The sequence below is a fragment of the Nerophis ophidion genome, linkage group LG18 (genome assembly GCF_033978795.1).
Source record: "Nerophis ophidion isolate RoL-2023_Sa linkage group LG18, RoL_Noph_v1.0, whole genome shotgun sequence".
NCBI classification, from domain to species: Eukaryota; Metazoa; Chordata; class Actinopteri; order Syngnathiformes; family Syngnathidae; genus Nerophis; species Nerophis ophidion.
The window spans coordinates 20,565,031-20,584,924 of record NC_084628.1 but is presented as its reverse complement, the minus strand read 5'-3'; the positions used below and the strand labels follow the sequence as shown (position 1 = coordinate 20,584,924).

At 39.4% G+C, this 19,894-nt stretch overlaps 1 protein-coding gene across 4 annotated transcripts in view; it reads left to right on the top strand.

Moving 5' to 3' along the window:
* Positions 1-19,894, top strand: part of LOC133536876 (alpha-actinin-4) — a 97,967-nt gene that overhangs the window by 45,944 nt on the left and 32,129 nt on the right. For all 4 annotated transcript variants that reach the window (XM_061877535.1, XM_061877536.1, XM_061877534.1 and 1 more), the window contains exons 2-5: positions 11,123-11,237; positions 14,129-14,248; positions 15,429-15,515; positions 18,199-18,286. In XM_061877535.1, the coding sequence (XP_061733519.1) occupies positions 11,123-11,237; positions 14,129-14,248; positions 15,429-15,515; positions 18,199-18,286 (410 nt within the window). The remainder of the gene's footprint in view (positions 1-11,122; positions 11,238-14,128; positions 14,249-15,428; positions 15,516-18,198; positions 18,287-19,894) is intronic.

Genomic DNA, 19,894 nt, shown 5'->3' with positions numbered 1-19,894 from the left:
TGTCAATAGTGGCTCTAACATAACAGTGAGAGTCCAGTCCATAGTGGGGCCAGCAGGAGACCATCCCGAGCGGAGATGGGTCAGCAGAGCAGAGATATCCCCAACCGATGCACAGGCAAGCGCTCCAGCCCGGGTCCTGACTCTGGACAGCCAGCACTTCATCCATGGCCCCCGGACCTGTGCTCCTCCCCCCCTCCACGAGGAAGAGAGAGAAAAGAAAAGAAATTGCAGATCAACTGATCTAAAAAGGGGGTCTATTTAAAGGCTAGAGTATACAAATGAGTTTTAAGATGGGACTTAATTACTTCTACTGAGGTAGCATCTCCAACTGTTACTGGGAGGGCATTACATAGTACTGGAGCCCGAATAGAAAATGCTCTATAGCCCGCAGACTTTTTTTTTCTTAGTAGTTCATAGTTAACATGAAAAAAACAGAAGCTCCAGAAGTTTTGAGGATTGATGTTCCTTCCTTTTGAAAATTTTTCCTTCCTCCGTTTTATTTTTTTACACTTCATCCTTCATTAAAGTTTGTAAAAGTGAAAATGGAAACATCAAATCAACATTATAAAGGATAACGTCCATTGTGAATTTTACATAAACAGTGTATCCGCAGGTTCTTTAAGTCTTAAAAAGTCTTACATCCAACAATTTCAATTGAAGGCCTTAAAATATGTATTATTTTTCCTAAATCTCATAAATAATAATCATTCAGTCTTGCTTTTAAATGTTTAGATTTTTGAGGACGCTATAATGTAACTACAAAACAGAACTAAAGTAGGTTACCTGTGCTGCCCTGGTTGGAATTTATTGCGCGCTATCAGCTAGTGTGCTGTGCGCGTGCAGCGGTGTGTTGTTACAGCTTCGCATAGTAGCGAAGAAAACTAAACCACAGCCCACAGCAAAGCCGAATTACTTCTAGTACACTAACTCGTGGCCCTAGAACAATCAATTTATTGCATGCTTTAAGCCGGACCGAATGTGGAGCCTTCAAGGAGGGAAGCATTGTAAGCATTGCGGTGAAGGTGACTGGAACGATAATGTAAAAGTCAAAAGTCCAAGATAAGTTTATGTCAAAAGCTGCTGAAACCCCACAAACAATTGCACAACTTATGGAGGTAAAGTGGCGTTAATTGCGGAATTTCGATATGAGATGTTTACTCGGGATATCATACTATTACATACAGTAAGCACATGATAATTTCTCTGTGCTAGTAGTGTACTCGCAGAAGTCCATCCATCCATCCATCCATCATCTTCCGCTTATCCGAGGTCGGGTCGCGGGGGCAGCAGCCTAAGCAGGGAAGCCCAGATTTCCCTATCTCCAGCCACTTCGTCTAGCTCTTCCCGGGGGATCCCGAGGCGTTCCCAGGCCAGCCCTTTTTTTTTTTTTTTTTTTGATAGTTTTACTCGCAGAAGTAAAACTATCAAAAAAAAACAACTTAATTCTCTCATATTATTTCTATCATTTATTCCGAAAATTTCAGTAACCTTATCTTTTCTCCAAGTTTATACAGTTACTGTCATTAAACGCTATAAAGGTTAACACTTACTTTATGGTTGGGTGAGCAAAACAAGGAAGATTTTCGAATGTCATCTTGGCATGCTTAAATAAAATTTAGTCCTTGTTTATTAGCAATATGTTTTAAAAAAAAAAATCACAAAAACAGGTGGAAATGTAATCAATACACAAAATGTGCTGAAAAAATCTGAATGTTGTCGACATTATTCACATCCAAATTGTATTTCGAGGCTTGCAAGCCATAATCGCCGTATTTCTTTTTAGACAATCGCTTTGTCAGCTGTCTGTTTTTCCACAACTTTGTGCAGATACAGAAGTAGTACTTTAGATGTTTTTATCTGTTTGTTCAATTCTGACAGTTGGAAAAACACTGCAAGAGTTAACCATTTAGCTTTAACAGAGATTTTAACAGTCCCTTTCACAAACAATATTATTGTTGTACTGTACCATTGCTGTGATTCTGGTGTTTGTTACATGAAAACACTTGATATGAAGCATTCTGCACCTTCTGCACAAAAACAGTTTATGGCAAATCTGAAAAATGGCTGTTTTAATCTTTGCTAATAGTTTTTCAATGAGTTTACAAAAGAGTGTCTTCTGGTGTATTTAGTTAGTTTAACCATTTAGGTTTTTTTTCCAATATGAAAGAGCAGTGAATTAATTTATATACTTACAAGTTATTCTGGCCTCATCTTAAATTGTTATTTATGGTCTTAGTCTTACAGTCTTAAATTTGACTTGCTGAAACCTGCAGGGACTCTGTTTTTGCATTATGTTTGTGTTCAATTACAGTAAGCGTGTTTATCCTAAACATTCCTGCTACTTAATTTTACACACATTTTTAAGTCCTTTTTTTGGGTGGTGGACTTAAACCAGAATATCCTACCATGGTTTTAATACTATAGGTGTCAAAAATTTTATTTTTGAATGAATCACGATTCTTGATTCTTCTTTGTAACAATTCTGATACATTTAAAAAAAAAAAATCAAATGCATTTTTTTAAATATATACATCTGTCCTTTCCAACCAAGCAAGTCATATTGTTGATGTAGATGCCCATGTTTGCTGTACAATTAAGTGACACAAACACTCATTTATCAAAACTGTTTTGTCTGTTTTATGGAGGAATGTAGTTAATTATAGAACTGCCCCCCAATGTTATTAAAAAAGTATTGATTATGAATTGAGAATAATTTTGAATCAAGAATTGATTCCGAATTGAATCGTTACCCCCAAGATTTCAATCAAATTGTGTTGTGCCCAATGATTCACAGCCCTAATTAATATGTGATGATATTGTACCGTGAGATTTGATACCGTTACATCCTGCTAGTAGGCTATCCAAATAGTCATTAGTTGCAGCCCTACTGTAAACACATTGGCAGATCTTTGCATTGACATCTTAACATTGCTAGCCAACTGAACTCTGGGTTCCAAACTTATGATTTACATCACTGAGGCGTTCCTCAAGGCATCCCTTTAAATCCTCTCTCTTTTTTGAAAATAACACCATTTTTTAATTATGTGATTTATGTTAGTAAGGTTTTGCTGTAGCTTGTTGATTTCAAATGGTCAGTCATTCGTTCAACTTCGTAGTGTTCCTCTAGGTTCCGTTTATGTCATCTGTTTTTTATAAATTGGGCTATTCAACTCGAGTTCACTTCAAAAACCTTGTGAGACAATTTTCCAGAAGGTCCTTTTTAACGTAGCAAAGTGTAATTTTAACTTCGACAAAATAAATATACCAAAATCAAATGTCGACAGTAAAGGACGCTGGCCTCAAAAACAATTTAATTGAATATCCCAGCTCTAAATACTGCAGCCCGTCAATTGGAACACCAAGAAAGTCAAATACCAATGCAGTGATTTGACCGGTCCCCCAGCACTCGGTGAAAACTTTGGACAACACTCATCTCATGAGACCTTGTTAGCTATTGTACAAACCGAGAGGAACCTAAACTGCAGACTACCCATTCTTCATGGCAAACTTCTATCCAAGTGTGCATGTATTGCCCTCTCTCAAACGATGACTATCTTGCTGACGCCTCACCTTCAACCTTTCGGCGGGAGTCGAAAGATCCATACCTGCTGGTCAGGACACAGAACAGACTGCTTTAATTGTCCTCCATCTTTTACCGTCTCCTTGGCGTGCACCAGTGGAGCATGGAAGCTAAATCTGTCATAGGAGAAGACATGTCGGACAACATAAACGCTTCCAGACACACTGAACTCCTCCAGGACAAAAAGACGCCTGCTTAACGAGCGCCCCACTCTTAACAAGCTGACACCCCTTGGCAGCGCCGTGACATATTGGGCGCCTCCACTAGATGTCGCACTAGAGTATGAACTGTGCTGCATGCTGATTGGCAGCAACTATGTTGTTCTAATTTTATGTAGGCTACTGTTGTTGTGCTGCAGTGCTCATGTTGATGTGTTCCTGCCTTATTTGTGGTCCGGCAGAAAGCTCTTCTCATCCGTCGTGACCTTGCAGCCAAGATGTTGCCATAGCAACAGTTTTCTTTTACACACTTTAATTCCACACAACAGTCATTTCCATTGCTACAATGTGAACCCTCACAAAGGTACAAGTCATTCTCAACAAGTTTAATTTGGATGTCAACAAGAAATGTCCCGATCATGGGATCAGATTGCAGATCATTAAAAAAAGGCAAATACCAATCAACGGATGAGCTGCTGAGCCAAGGCATTTCAGTGTTTACATGGCTCAAGATTGCACTCACGTTAAAGATTATTTCAAAAGGGATGCTCACACAAGTACATGTCTCTATTCTTTGTTGCACACATGCAAGAGTTGCATGAATTCCAGGAGGGTTCGTGTCTTGCCAGAACACCGGCTCCAATTTTAGAGCAAGCTACACTGTCCACATTGTGAAGCCGCTTTTAAAATACTAGTCCTCACCACCATAGCAGAAAATAAGTTAAGTCTCTTCCAAGTACCTTGAAATTGCCACAAATGCGCCAGGACTCAGACCTACTAGCACGTCTGACACCATGGCGTCATGTCTGCATATGGGTCAGATTGCAAAAAAAAAAAAAATGCGATGTTTAATGTAAACGATTATGTAAAAAGATTGGATTTGACACAAACAAATCCGAATTGGACATCCTGCAGTGTGAATGTAGCCCGAGTCCTTGGATACAGGAGCCAATAGCTTTTTTTCCCTTTTTTTTAATTTATTGCGCACATAGGGCTGTGAATCTTTGGGCACCACATGAAGTGATTCTTGGGGGTGACAATTGGATTCAGAATCAATTCATGATTCAAAACGATTCTCGATTTAAAATCTATAATTTTTTTAATACCAATGGGTGCCAGTTCTTTGATTAACTACATTTCACTATAAAATAAACAGCTCTGATAAATTTCTGTATTACTTCAAAGGTTTGTTTAATAACATTATACCCAAACATTTACAAAAGTGTCTGGACAGGATTTACAACATTAAGAGCAAATTCTAAATGTAATAGGATAAGCTTTATAAAAATGTGTTAGTGTTTACTTTAGCCACTTACTATAAAACATTTTCAGTTTTAATCTATTGTCAAAGTATTGAATCGGGACTCAAAATCGGATCAGATCAGAGGCCAAATCAAATCGGGATCGGAGGCCAAAAGTATTGATCGGGACATCCCTATGTTAGCTAAATCAAACTTAAGTGGCACCGCATCTTGTTATTGAATGGAAGATTGAAGCTTACTTCGTCCTCAGTAGCAAAAAGGAGTGCTGTGTTAAAATGCGCTGCTTTGACAAGTCGTAGCAGTGTCTGCATTACACATTCTTTATCGGTCATAATCTAGCATTCCACTCCTGTTGATTATAAAGATGTAGACTATTTACTGCCAAGCAATCAACGGACAAAATCCGTTAGATAACCAATTTTCGGTTATTTAGCAATGGAGAGGCACAAGAACTTAACCGAACTGAAACAAACAGTACTGCCCGGTAAAAAAAAAAAAAACCAGCACAAGTATAGAACGGTAAAAAAAAGAGCATTCTGTAGTTGTATTGAAGCAGAACTACAGCAGTTGTCCTCAAGCGCTGGTTCTGTAGTCCAGACTGTCCTCTTGAAAGCCATTGTTCCGTCAGCCGGGGCGCCATCTTTGAAGTGGACCCATGTTGGCGGCCTGCTGGCTGAGGGCCAAGTGCGTCCACAAACAACAACCTTATCAGTGAACATTGTTTGCTCGTTACTGCTCTTTGGCGGCATTCTAACGTTGAATGGCGGATGATACGAGCTGACAGACTTTTGCATTCCTGAGTGGATTTCTCACAGTGCGGATCAATGTCAAAGAAATGTCCTCTAATTTGCTACGCAGATCAGTCCAGAATATGAAGACAAAGTCGAGGAGATTTAATTCTATTAAAGGAACGGTCAAATTCAATGAAACAATCTTGTACTATTTTTCAGCTTTTTAAATTAGCTTCAGATGTCCCACAATCTTGTGTTGACTGAAATCTCGCCTTAATGAAGGATTTAAAGTGTTTAAAAGTGCTTTTGATACGCCATAGTTTTGTGTATGTAGCTTTAATGCTATGGGTCTGAATTAGTTTTTGCCTCGGCCCTGTGAGAATCCTGCGTGTGACTGAAGCATTAAGAAGTTGGCATTGGTTGATTTATCCAGGACTGCAGTGTGCTCAAATAACCACCAGGTGGCATCTGTGAACTGAGAATACATTATAATTTCTTTCTTTTTTGGACTTATCACGTCTTTTCACATCATGTTAACGCCATAGTAGTAAATTCTTTCTTCACGCTTTACGTGAGGGATAAGGCAAAAAACTAATACAGACCTCATGTATAACTTCCTGTTGGTCATGGGACAGAATGTTACTTACAGCTTGTGTTTTGGTGTCCTCAATAGGGCTGGGTAAAAAAAAAAAAGAAAAGATTTATAGCCCAATCTCGTTTAAATTTTGCGATATCTTTTTCCCTCCACCCCCGCCATGGTAGTCTTGCGCGTAAAGTAGCAGCAGTATCACGCTATGTTAAGGCCGTCCGAGGCAAAACAAAAGAAAGTGAGGGACTTTTAAGCATTGCAATTTTCTTCAGGCCATGGTTATGCAGTATTAGGGGCCATCGCACATTTTGTTGGCAAAGAGACTCGTCCAGGTGCTCAAAGTGAACCACACTAAATTATAACTACTGTCTGACTAAAACCGTTATTTCTATTTATTGGATTTATAACTGAGAGTCTTGTAAGATGTTTATGAAGCTCATTATGAAGAAAGAACAGCAGCCATAAATCGGGAAGTACTTTTTACAAATCTCCCCGCACACAGAACTGTCAAGTGCGGCAGAAAAAAACAGGAGCACACTTCTGGCCTTCACAATAAAATTTCTCTGTTTTACCCCCTGTCTGACGGAACTGTGAACAGTTTATGGTGAAGAGAAAAACAAAGTACATTCAGATTTTGTAACCGAGTTGAGACATTTGTATTATTTGAGTGCAGATCGAATCGATTTAGAACCTTCTGAATCAAAATCTAATCGATTTAGGAAATTGGCCATGATACATTGGTATCCATGTAAGCACCCATGTAAAGTTGGGACAAGAGTGTCCTTTAAGACAGAGGTTCTTAACCTTTTTGACTACAGAGGGGCCAGAGCCCACTCAAATATTAACACTAGATTAGTTGTCTTACTCTTGTTTTTAATTGTATTCAATAATTATATCTAATTTACTTAGTTTAACAGAATAAACCTTGTGAAATGAATACTGCAAACAAAGGGACTCATACAATTACAATTACGCAGTGCAAAAAAAAATCTGGGTAAACATATATATTAATATTAAATAATATTAATTATAAATGTTTTCTAAATAAACTGCCAATAAAATTAAAGAGCAAATAAAAATACAGCTAGACCTAGGACTCGGCGATCAGGACGAAAGTATATCTCGATATATTTTTACTTAAACTCTATTTGATATATATCTCGATATATTTTTCGGTGAAAGTATGCATATAAAGATATTAATTTTTAAGCGATGTTCAGTGAAATTGAAGTGAATTACAACTACTGTAAATATTCGGTAGCACTTTTATTAACTCAGTTAAGATGGGTATTAACAGCACAGAAAATAGACTAAGTAGTACAGAATTTCATAACATAAATAAAATAGAAAAATATTATTTCTACGTAAAATAAATAACAGCTGTGTAAATAATACAAAATGTATCAAACTCAGATAAAAGAAATACATGTGCAGGCAGGAACTTTGTGATTTTCCCTTCCTGGTTCGATGACCCGTCCTAGCTTGCCTCTGATTGGCCTGTCCCTAACCAATCGTGATTCACCATAGTAAACAACCAACCAATCATGGATATTCTTATGCGTGCAAGCACGTCTTGGAAGGAGGAAGGGGAGGGGTTTAGTAGCCCATGGAGTGGGAGCAGAGGAGAACAAGGAACGCAACAAATAAGTGGTGTTTGGTAATTTTAACGTGAAATAAATTATATTGATATTACAATATTTTGGTAATTCATATCTTGTTTAAAAATATGTCGGTATATCTTAATCAATATGTCGCCAAGCCTTCACTTCACCACTTTAGCCATAGTTTTTGCGCTTAATCTTTTATGGCTTTAGCTCCAATATTCTTGTGTTTGTTTGAGATTGTCATTACTGCCACAAGCGTTGCAAAATTGTATTAAAACTAAATACTGTTGCGGCCTATACGGACCACATCTGAGGAACAGATGTTTTGGCGGCCCTCTAAGGCAGTGTTTTTCAACCTTTTTTGAGCCAAGGCACATTTTTTGCGTTGAAAAAATCCGAAGGCACACCACCAACAGAAATCATAAAAAAACTAAACTCAGTTGACAGTAAAAAGTCGTTGTCGCAATTGTTGGATAGGAGATAGGCGCCAGCGCCCCCCGTGACCCCAAAAGGGAATAAGCGGTAGAAAATGGATGGATGGATGGACTTTAAACCATAACCAAGCATGCATCACTATAGCTCTCGTCTCAAAGTAAGTGTACTGTCACGACCTGTCACATCACGGCGTGACTTATTTTGAGTTTTTCGCTGTTTTCCTGTGTGTAGTGTTTTAGTTGTCGTCTTGTGCTCCAATTTTGGTGGTTTTTTCTCTTTTTTTGGTATTTTCCTGTAGCAGTTTCATGTCTTCCTTTGAGCGATATTTCCCGCATTTACTTTGTTTTCGCAATCAAGTCTAATTCAGTTGTTTTTATCCTTCTTTGTGGAGACATTGTTGATTGTCTTGTTATGTTCGGATGTACATTGTGGATGCTGTCTTTGCTCCACAGTAAGTCTTTGCTGTCGTCCAGCATTCTGTTTTTGTTTACTTTGTAGCCAGCTCAGTTTTAGTTTTGTTCTGCATAACCTTCCCTAAGCTTCAATGCCTTTTCTTAGGGGTACCCACCTTTTGTTTATTTTTGGTTTAAGCATTAGACACCTTTTTACCTGCACGCTGTCTCCCGCTGTTTCTGATATCTACAAAGCAATTAGCCACCTACTGATATGGAAGAGTATTACATGGTTACTCTGCCGAGCTCTAGACACCACCGACACTCAACAACAACACATAACAACAACACAAACTATAATTACTGGTTTGCAAAAACATTTTTTTACCCAAATAGGTGAAATTAGATAATCTCCCACGGCACACCAGACTGTATCTCGCGACACAGTGGTTGAAAACCACTGCTCTAGGGGGTGCTTGCAGACCAACAATGGTTAAGGAACACTGATTTAGGAGTAATTTATCTGAGAATCCGGCATCAGGCAGTGCTTTGCGAGAGCAGATGAGCAGTTATCGTGAATGTTCAGCTCCCCCTAAAAAAATAGTCCCATTCCTGCCTTACTCAGGTTTCTTTGGGAAACTCATGCAAAGATGGCAGCTGTAGTTTAAACTTGTGATAGATGCTAGTGCACTTCCTGTGTGGTGACAAGCATCTGAATGGTGGCGCTCTGGTTATCTGAGTGTCAACTTCCTGTCATTGCAGCGGCACTTCCTGCTGCATTCAGCCATGTGTGCGGTAGAACGGGTGCATTGTTGTCCCGCTCCTGGCCTCCCCACCCCTCAATTTGTCTGTTTGTTTATGTGAAATGTATCCCACCCGCCCCCACATCCCTGCCCTGTTTATTGGGGGTGAGGAGTCCGGGGTAGCTGCTGAAGGGCGCCATTATCCACCTCCCTCAATGGACGCTTTGTGCCGGTGACCACAGTGGGACGGTGAGAAGGGGGGCGGGGCCACCAGGATCCCCCAATTACAATGTTTTTCAAGCCAGCGGCGGGGTTAATTGCGTGGATGATTGATAGTGAAAATGTTTCTAAAGTGCTTTTAAAGATCCATGCTGTGCGTCTGAGTGTGGCGTGACAAAGCGCGGCGTCTTGGCTGGCTCCCGCCACGGTGACACGCGCTCCTTCAAAATAAAATGATCAAAAGCATGTTTCCCAGGAATGCTGGCTAACCAGAAGCGCAGAATCGCGGAATCCAAAAGCCATGTACGTGTGTGATTTCAGCCTTTACCCATCCGCCTGTTTGTGATTTGTTGCTCCATTGTGATGTGGAATTAATTACAAGTATCACAGATGTTGTTTAGTTTGATTCCTGTCTGGATTAATGTCAGCGCTGCTCGACATAAGCGAGATGGGCTCGGTCTGTTCTCACGAGTGGTCGGGATTGAAATGATTTGAAAGGTTATGCTAGAAGGATATGGATGAATATGACAAAACCTAAACCAGTGCTTCTCAAACTGTTTTCAGAAAACACTGGGCTCTCCAAGTACCACCATAACGATCAACAAAATACAGTAGCGTAGTAGGCCCAAGTATTCATTAAAAACCTAGCAGAGGGCAGCACGGTGGAGGAGGGGTTAGTGCATCTGCCTCACAATACAAAGGTCCTGAGCAGTCCTGGGTTCAATCTTTCTGTGTGGAGTTTGAATGTTCTTCCTGTGACTGCGTGGGTTCCCTCCCCGTACTCTGGCTTCCTCCCACCTCCAAAGACATGCACCTGGGGATAAGTTGATTGGCAACACTAAATTGGCCCTAGTGTGTGAATGTGAGTGTGAATGTTGTCTGTCTATATGTGTTGGTCCTGCGATGAGGCGGCGACTTGTCTAGGGTGTACCTCGACTTTTGCCCGAATGCAGCGGAGATAGGCTCCAGCAACCCCCCGCTACCTCAAAAGGGACAAGCGGTAGAAGATAGATGGATGAATGGAAGGTTTTATTTAGCAAGTATAGTTTAAAATGTTTGGCTGCTGTAACATTTCACACATTTTGAACATTAACACTGTGTTTGAATATGGGAAAATAAAACACTGTAATTCTTTGGCGTATCACTATTAGTAGCCGTACCACAGTTTGAGAATCACTGACCTAAACCAAATGAAAACACAATCTGAAAAGTTCAGTTGCGATGGAGTCCATGGACAAAGAACACTATAACCTCCATGAATAAAAATATACACAGGGGAGGTTTAAGACGAGTGTTTGTGTAAATAAAAGGTGGTAATACGTCTTTGCGACCAGTGGTGGCCCTCATTGTGTGCATACTTCCTGTCCTGTCAAAGTTGATTTTACAACAGATTTTTCATTTATGTGCAGACCTTCACGGCGTGGTGCAACTCCCACTTGAGGAAGGCCGGCACACAGATCGAAAACATCGAAGAGGACTTCAGGGATGGACTCAAACTTATGCTGCTTCTGGAGGTCATCTCAGGTAACGCAGCCGGTCTCTACCGTGTCTTTTTTTTTTTTTTGCACGACTGTGTCTGAATTCCAACGTCCTCTCTATGCTACAAGCGCTGCAGAGACTTGGTGTGTAACACGTTTGTCATCAGATTCTCAGACGCAGTACAGAAAGCGAGGGTACTTGCTTTTGCGTCCACTGTAGGGATGTAACGATAAACGGTGTTAATGATTGCCGCGGTGAAAAGACCCCTATGGTTAGTATTACTGTTTTAAATTTAAATTATAGAAAAACAGAGATTGGTAACTGCACTTTGATAAATTTGTGAACTGACTGTCGCCAGTTCATTAGCTTAAATGCTAACATGAAAACATAAGTCCTTAACAAATTACTGTATTCAATTCATGTTAATAAATATAATGATAATTAATTGAACTGTTCCTTATTACAAATGCACTCTATTTAAAAGTTATAAGTGATAAATGCTTATTTAATGACATGAAAATAAATGTAAAACTGCATCAATATACATAAATTAGAGGTGCATCAATAATAAATTTTTAATCAAATCGTAACTCCTGAATTGTAATCGAATCGTGAGGTGCCCAAAGATTCCCACCTGTACTCCTCAGATGGGCACATTGAACCTACAAGCTGTGCTCTCTATTATTGTCTCTCGGAATGATTGAAAAGACGTGGATTTTAACGCGTTCAAGGGCCGCTGAACAGAGTAGGACACAACACCCGTCATAGATAGTATTAAGAGACTGCATTTGTTACAAACATTTTGTTTAAATTAATCTGAAAGTGCTACTGTACAAACCAATATTTAAAACAATAAAATCTCAGTCCTTAAAACAGATAAAATACAGATAAAAAAGACTAAAACATTATTAGAGAAGTGTAAGAAACATAAAACATGCAAAATAATGGGTTTTCTAAAAGTGTCCATTTATTTTAGTTGTTTACAAGATTTAAAAAGATTTCAGTGTGTGCACAGTGCATATGGACTTTTTGAGTGCGTTCAACAATAGCACAATAACTGTGATATGAAACGTTCATATTGTTACATACCTCCTCTACTCTGTAACAAATACAGGGCTAGCAAGAGTCATGGCTAGCGATAATGCCAAGGAGAAGCAAGAGCTTGAAAATCCTCCTCTGTCATAGATTCCTTGAGAGCCTTAATATGTCAATTTCAGTGTGCTTCTTTTGTTTAGTAAACAAAATTTACATATTAAGCTCTGGGCCTGGAAATTCCAATAAAGGAACTTTCATTTACTTAAAAGTAAAATAAACATTTATGCTGTTCTGAGAGTATTATTTATTGGAAATTACGTCCAGCTTGCTGTAACCAAAATGCTTTAACCCGCCTTAAAATCGAAGTTCGTAAATGGCTGTGATTATTTCAGAATGTTGCATAACTAAAAGACACAACAGGCGGTCTAACATTGCCGCACCCCCTCTATGTAGCTGTACAATCTTTAATAAGGCAGAGTGTTCCTAATGAAGTGGCCAGTGAGTGTAGTTAAACAGCAGTGTCTCATGTAACAAATACGGAAAGCGGCATATTGCACCTGTAGTCCGACGTACTAGTGGTGTCTTAAACTGATATTGATATTGGATATCGGTCTGATATCAGCAAAAAAAAACAAGTATCAAATTATATCAGCTTGCATTGAAAATCTCAGATGCAAGCAATCCTGCAGGGCATTTACTTGTGCAAAGCTGGACAGCCAGTTGACATGTAAATGTTCTCCAATAAACACACAAGGTTGGTCTTTTATTCTATTTTAGTCATTTACAAAAGGTTAACATGTTTGGCTATTGGCTACTCGGAGCTCGCAGCTACACATATGCTCCGCTAATAAATATATAATAATAATTGAACAATATTGCAGTCTAAAACAGCACATTTGTCAATATAAACAAGTTTCAAGTAATTATAGTTGCATATTCCTTACACATACAAAGTCTCTAAGGCAGAAGCGTAGTAGAAAGTATCCTGTAACAAAAATGCCAGCATCATTCAATTTACTGCGTTTTGAGCTTAATTTTTTTAATTATAGTGACCACTAGGTTTTGCCACAAAAAAATAAATTATCATCCAACTTCAAAAGCATAAATCTGTCTTAAAGGGAGTGTTTTTCTTACCTACAATTATTCTATACCTAATTTCACTTAATCAAACCTTTTCTAACAATCCACACTAGAAAATAATAAAAATATTGTGACAGACTCCCTGCATTCACCGTGTGGGTTGCGGGGACACTTGACACACGACGCATCATAGCAGGTTTGATTCAGCTTTATTGCTTCGTTAGGTCTGTCTTCGGGCCAGTCGGGCGCGCCCGTTTCTAGTGCGCCGACCCTGCCTTTGGTCACGCCACTTTTCAGTGCGCGCGTTGTGCCAGCTTGTCGCTATTGCACGCCTTTCGGCGTCCGGTGCTTGCGTCCACTGCAGGGGTGCGTCATCTCGCTCTCGGTGTCGTTTGTCGCGCTCTTGGTCTGCTGGCCGTGGTTTCCTCCTCCGTGCTGCCTCCTGCTCGTGCCCCCCTTCGCCTCTCTTATAGTCTAGCAGCAGATGTAAAGATTGTGAGCAGGTGTGTGGTGTACGCACCTGACTTAAATTGCCGCTTTCGTGCCGCTCCGCGTGCGCCACGCCTCTCCGCGCCGCCGCATGCCCCGCCTCCTGGCCTCCATCTTGGCCAGGGCTGTCTCTCTCAGCCTGCTGTCGGCCCGTCGGCTGCGTCTCTCCACAGATATGTACTATGATTTGTGCTTATATCGTATAGGTTGCGGCCAAGACTCACGGCTCCTGTATCGTTATCGTATCGGAAGTGGAAACGCTTGCATTGCGTATAAGTTTCTGTGATGACTTCTTAAATATGTTTTCTGAAGTATTTACGTGATTTGTGCAGGTGAACGGTTACCCAAGCCTGAGCGAGGCAAGATGAGGGTCCACAAGATCAACAACGTCAACAAAGCTCTGGACTTCATCGCCAGCAAGGGAGTCAAACTGGTCTCCATTGGTGCTGAGGGTTAGTAAACAACACACACACACGCACACCCTTTGGCAGCTAGATGAGCATCTCTTTAAAAGGTCATCCAATAGAAGCTAAGAGCAAAGTGCCAGTTGACACCCTTTATTAACTGTAAAGTCAGACAAGTGTAAACATAAGTTTACAATGATAAGACGGAGGCAAATAACGGAAGTCAGTCTTATCCATCCATCCATCCATTTTCTACTGCTTGTCCATTTTAGGGTCGCGGGTGGTGCTGGAGCCTATCTCAGCTGCATTCGGGCGGTAGACCCTGCACAGGTCGCCACCTCATTGCAGTGCCGTCAGTCTTCTTTTAAAGGAAAAAGTGGTAGTAGTTGTAAAAAATTAAGAGTTGTTCAACTTCATAGGTCATATATATCGGAATGATCTATGATCTTGATGAGAGGCGAGACATCAGACGAAGAATGAATGACACGCGGTACGAAGCGGCAGCTTGTATTCCAGCAATGTCAAGTATTCAGCCACACCGCATACCATGTCTCAAAGATGACGTTCATCTTGCACCCACACATTAAAATACTAAAGTGTGGCAGCATCATCACACCCTCAGCTGTTTTCTTTACCACTCAAGCGAGTTACTTTAAACTGGTCATATTAAGCAAAAACAACTTTTCTTACCTTTAGGCATCTATTTATGAGTACTTGAAATCCCTAAAAGTTCCGGAGATTTATAGTCAAACCATGGAGGCGTTGTGGACACATTCATTTTGTGACCTACTTTGCCTTAGTGATCTCAGCAGACCTCTGCACAAGTCCGCCATTTTTATTTTCCCGAGTGCAGTTGTAGTCCCAATAACTGACATTTGTCAGACAACTATAGAAAACTACAACATGGCTGAAGGGGTGGAGATACAAGTCGAAGGGAGTTGGCCTGGAGGTGGACTATGGCACGTAAATGAGACCGCCTACAAAACCAAGCATCCTGAGGATTAGGGTCTTTTGTTGAAGATGGTTGAAGTGTTGACCAAAGAACCACCATGACATGTTATGTAGATCACAAGGAAGGGTTTTTAATGTACAAATAAATCTTAATAATATGACCCCTTTAAGTCTTGGCCTCCAAATTAAATTTGGCACAAACCTGCAAAAACAAACAGATCTCTTACAGTATGTGGTATTATCAGCTCACAAATAAACAACTATGTTTTGTTTGTAGAAATTGTGGACGGAAACGCCAAGATGACCCTGGGAATGATCTGGACCATCATTCTCCGCTTCGCCATCCAGGACATCTCTGTTGAAGGTTGGAATTCCTGGGTTTTTTTTTTCATTTACACATCATTTAAATGGCCGCTTGCAACTTGTTCAAAGTTACAGGTTTCAAACCATAAAGATTAAACACGAACACCACCAACTAGGGTATGCATATCTTTAGGTTTTTGATCCCAATATCGCTATTTTTATCGAAACCGATACTCTAATCAGTACAATATGCTATTGGTGTAAATAGATATGTGAAAAAATGTATTTTTTATTAGCACAAGCGGTTGTACACCGCCAATATCATGAAACATCTCAAAGCAGGGAAATCTTTTATCGACACCTTCTTTTTAAGTCTTAATGAAGTCAAATATGTTTGCAGTGCAAGGTGCATTGCATTTGTTATGTCATCATCTTATTAAGACCACACAGATCCATCACTGTGTTTCTGTTCATTACAATTACACTCAGCTGGAAATAATTATGCATAGCGTTTGTCCTCCTGGATCGACCCAATTCCAAACCAGTGCCAAAAATTACTGGTAATCTGTATTACGTGTGTACGGTATACTGGTACTAATTAATCAAAAACTATTATACTGCTTCTGAAAAATACTGGTACTTCTCCCCCAACCACAATATTTTGTGATAACCAAAAATATACACATTCATTGTTTATAAAGTCATGAAATACATCTGTGGACACAGGAGCAGTTTAATTATGACCAATGTATGACCCTGTAACTACTTGATATTGGATTGATATCAAAATGTGTAGTTTCACCCAAAGCTTATGTAAAGTATCATACTACTAACAACAGAAAAATAAGTGTATATTACAGTTTATCAGAAGTGTAGATAAGACATGTTAAAATGGAAAGTAAGCGGATATTAACATTAAATGAACAAGTAGATTAATAATCTATTTTTTGATGGTTGTCCCTCATAATTTTGACAAAATAATACAATGGGAAATTACTTACGTTACTGCATACGTCAACAGCCAAATTAGGAGCTTGTGTTTAATTACTACTCAAAGAGAAGTTGTCTACTATGTTCATGATCTAATTTAAGGCCAAAATTATTCTTTGATTGCAGTAATAAATATATGTTTATTGTATTATAATGTTACAGTAAAGCCAATAATGACATTTTTTGTGGTCCCCTTTATTTTGGAAATTATCCAAAAATATCAAAAATACATTTTGGTATCGGTACCAAAATATTGGTATCAGGACAACCCTACTCTGTATACATGCTTACCACCAACTAGCTTAAGTAAGTGATTTACCAGTGCTGAGTGCACTGTCAGACAGACAGATAATAACAATGTCTGTGTAATCCCTTGACGCCGTTTGGTGTGGAATTCACCACAACCTTCGTGCCGCAGAAAACATTACGTCGCTACTGGGCTGACGTTTTCTAAACAAAATAGAAAAACAGCTCAAAGCCTTGTCTGGCTGTTTAATAAAGGTGGTCATGTATAATGAGGGGAGAGGGCCATACCTGACAAGATTAGCATTTCAATATATGGAATATTTTCAGATAAAATAGGGAAAAAAAGGGGTTTTCATTCCTGTCTCAAATCGCCGTTAAAGGGGAACTGCATTTTTGGGGGGAATTTTAACAATCATGAAAGACATGACGACGGCTAGATTTTTTTTTAATGCATTCTAAATATTAAACGTAAATGGAGCTCAAGTATTCCACCCGTAAAATCAAAATCAGGCTTGTCAATTACTGCTGTCTGACCTTTTGCAGTCTTGTATTTGCACTAAAGTTGTACATTATACTGGTACTAATAAAGTACAGCAGTACTAATTAATTTTAAAAAGTGCGCTGTTTTGTAAGCTGTGCTTTAAAACATGCTGGGTCTGGCGACAAAGAAAACATACGGTGTAATGATATATAAATGATATAAATTTGTCCAAAGATAGTTTATAATGCCATAATTATATCGTGATAATACATGTTGATGCCTGAAAAATGCACTGCACAGTCCACAATGCAAAACTGGAATGCTAACATCCCTCCACAGTGTTTTAGCTACTTCTAAATTGCTAATGCTCGCCTCCATGGCGACAAATAAACTGTTTCTTAAAAGTGTCATCCCTACAGGACGAGGAATAGCTAAACCTTCTTCACTACACACCGTAGGAGGATACAATAGCTAACCGCTAAAATCATGCTAGCACTTGGTTGGATCTCTGCAAATATCGACTGTAATGCTACCAAGTACTAGAGACATATATCTTTGATACTACAGTGATTACTATAATCAATATAATTACTACATTGATTATATAAATAAAGTTTACTATCTCAAAATATGTGTTGTGTTCTCCCGATACCAAATTTTTGGTACCGGGACAATACTATTTTTGCTATGATACAATATTCTTTCAATGACAGCTAATGTTAGCTAGCCAAGTCGCTATCATTAGCACACAGCAGCCAAAGCTTATGGTTTTGATTCCGTCATTACATGCTGAAAGCCGTAAGAGGGCAAGATATAATGATTTCGACGTATTGGAAAGTTAGCGCCCTCGAGGCATCCGTGTAAAGTTGCCCCTTTTAAAATTAGACAATACTTTAGTTTTGAAGACATCACTGTTTCCTGTCTTTGCCTGCTGAACAAGACGTTTGAGTTAATTGTGATGGAGAAAAAAAACTATTTTTCCCTGTCGAGTAGAATCTTTCATCTTCTTCCCCTTCTGTCCTCGCAGAGACGTCTGCTAAGGAGGGTCTTCTGTTGTGGTGCCAGAGGAAGACCGCTCCCTACAAGAATGTAAATGTGCAGAACTTCCACATTAGGTAAGAAACACATACACAATGTCCGGGTTACATTTTGTTTTTACATGTATTTAAAAGCAAAGACATTGTCCCCCCCCAATTCACTTCTTGGTCCTTTTTTCTGTTGAGCCAAACAAGAGAGACGACACATGTTGCTCAAAACAACTTAATTGTGTTTTTATTTGTTGTGGGCTCTTTATTGCTGCAACGCAATGCACAACTGGAATGCTGGAAATATTGTTTGTTGTTGTTAGTTACAGACCTGCCAGATGCAGATTGTATTTCTAGTTGAAATGTGTAGAAAGTTCGCCCCCTGGTGGAAAAAGTGTTGCGCCTCACTGCAAATGGCGCACATTTATAAGCATTACAATAAACATGGTGCCAAGAAAAATACTTTTGATGCCCATTTCAGAGGTGAAAAACTAGTTTTTGCTTTTATGAAAGATTCCTATCTTTTTACAACAACATTAGGTAGAATTTACAAGATTCACACTGCTATAAATGGGGAAGGGGTTTTGTATGCATTGCATTGATTTGTAAAGGACTGCAATCTATTTGTGGTCAGGGTGTAATCATCAAATTGTATTTTTTGCCACAATGTATTTGCAAAAATAGAGAAAAGCCAAAAATGTATGTTTAGAACTACAGATAGTCTCGCTTGTTTTGTCGATTTTTTTTTCAAATAAGACAGATGCGCTTGTGAGTACTTTTAAATGACGGAGGAGCCAAAAGCAGCACTCGCTGCTTGTTGAGAAAAGCGATACATCCGTTAATCAGTCGCTAACCATCTCTTTGCTAGATTTGTCAAAAGTTACTTTTTTTGAAGAAGAGGAAAAGAGACAACCGTAGCGTGCGTCGGTATATAAGTAGCATCAACTAAATAATAAATAAAAAAATGTTTTCCGTATATTAGCTGCTCAGGACTGTAAGCCGCAGAATATTTTATGTCGTAAAATGAGATCTTTACGCAATGATTTTGTAAATGTTTATTTACATACCTTAATTGTTTTCAAACGGTGCCTGTAACACAGCAGCATAACAGCTGATCAAACAAAACAGAAGTGATTGTCATGAACCCAATAGCTGTGGAAGCTAGCTCTCCAATTAGCTAAACAGACTTAAAAACTCTACGGTGAATTTACAAAACTGAAACAATACAAAAAGAATGCCATTATAAGTTAATACTAACACAGACACTTGTAAAAGTGTTAGCATATTTGCTAATGCTAACAACCCTAGCTTCATTACATTGCATTATGATAGGCATGAAATCACTCCAACAGACATCATAAATTGAACGGTTTATCCATCCATCCATCCATTTTCTACCACTTATTCCCTTTGGGGTAGTAGGGGGCGCTGGTGCCTATCTCAGTTACAATCGGGCGGAAGGCGGGGTACACCCTGGACAAGTTGCCACCTCATTGCAGTGAAACAGTTTAATAAGTAAGAATTGTTTTAGTTATATTATAAAACGGTATAGCTCGGTTGGTAGAGTGGCCGTGCCAGCAACTTGAGGGTTCCAGGTTCGATACCCGCTTCCGCCATCCTAGTCACTGCCGTTGTCCTTGAGCAAGACACTTTACCCACCTGCTCCCACACTGGTTTGAATGTAAATTAGATATTGGG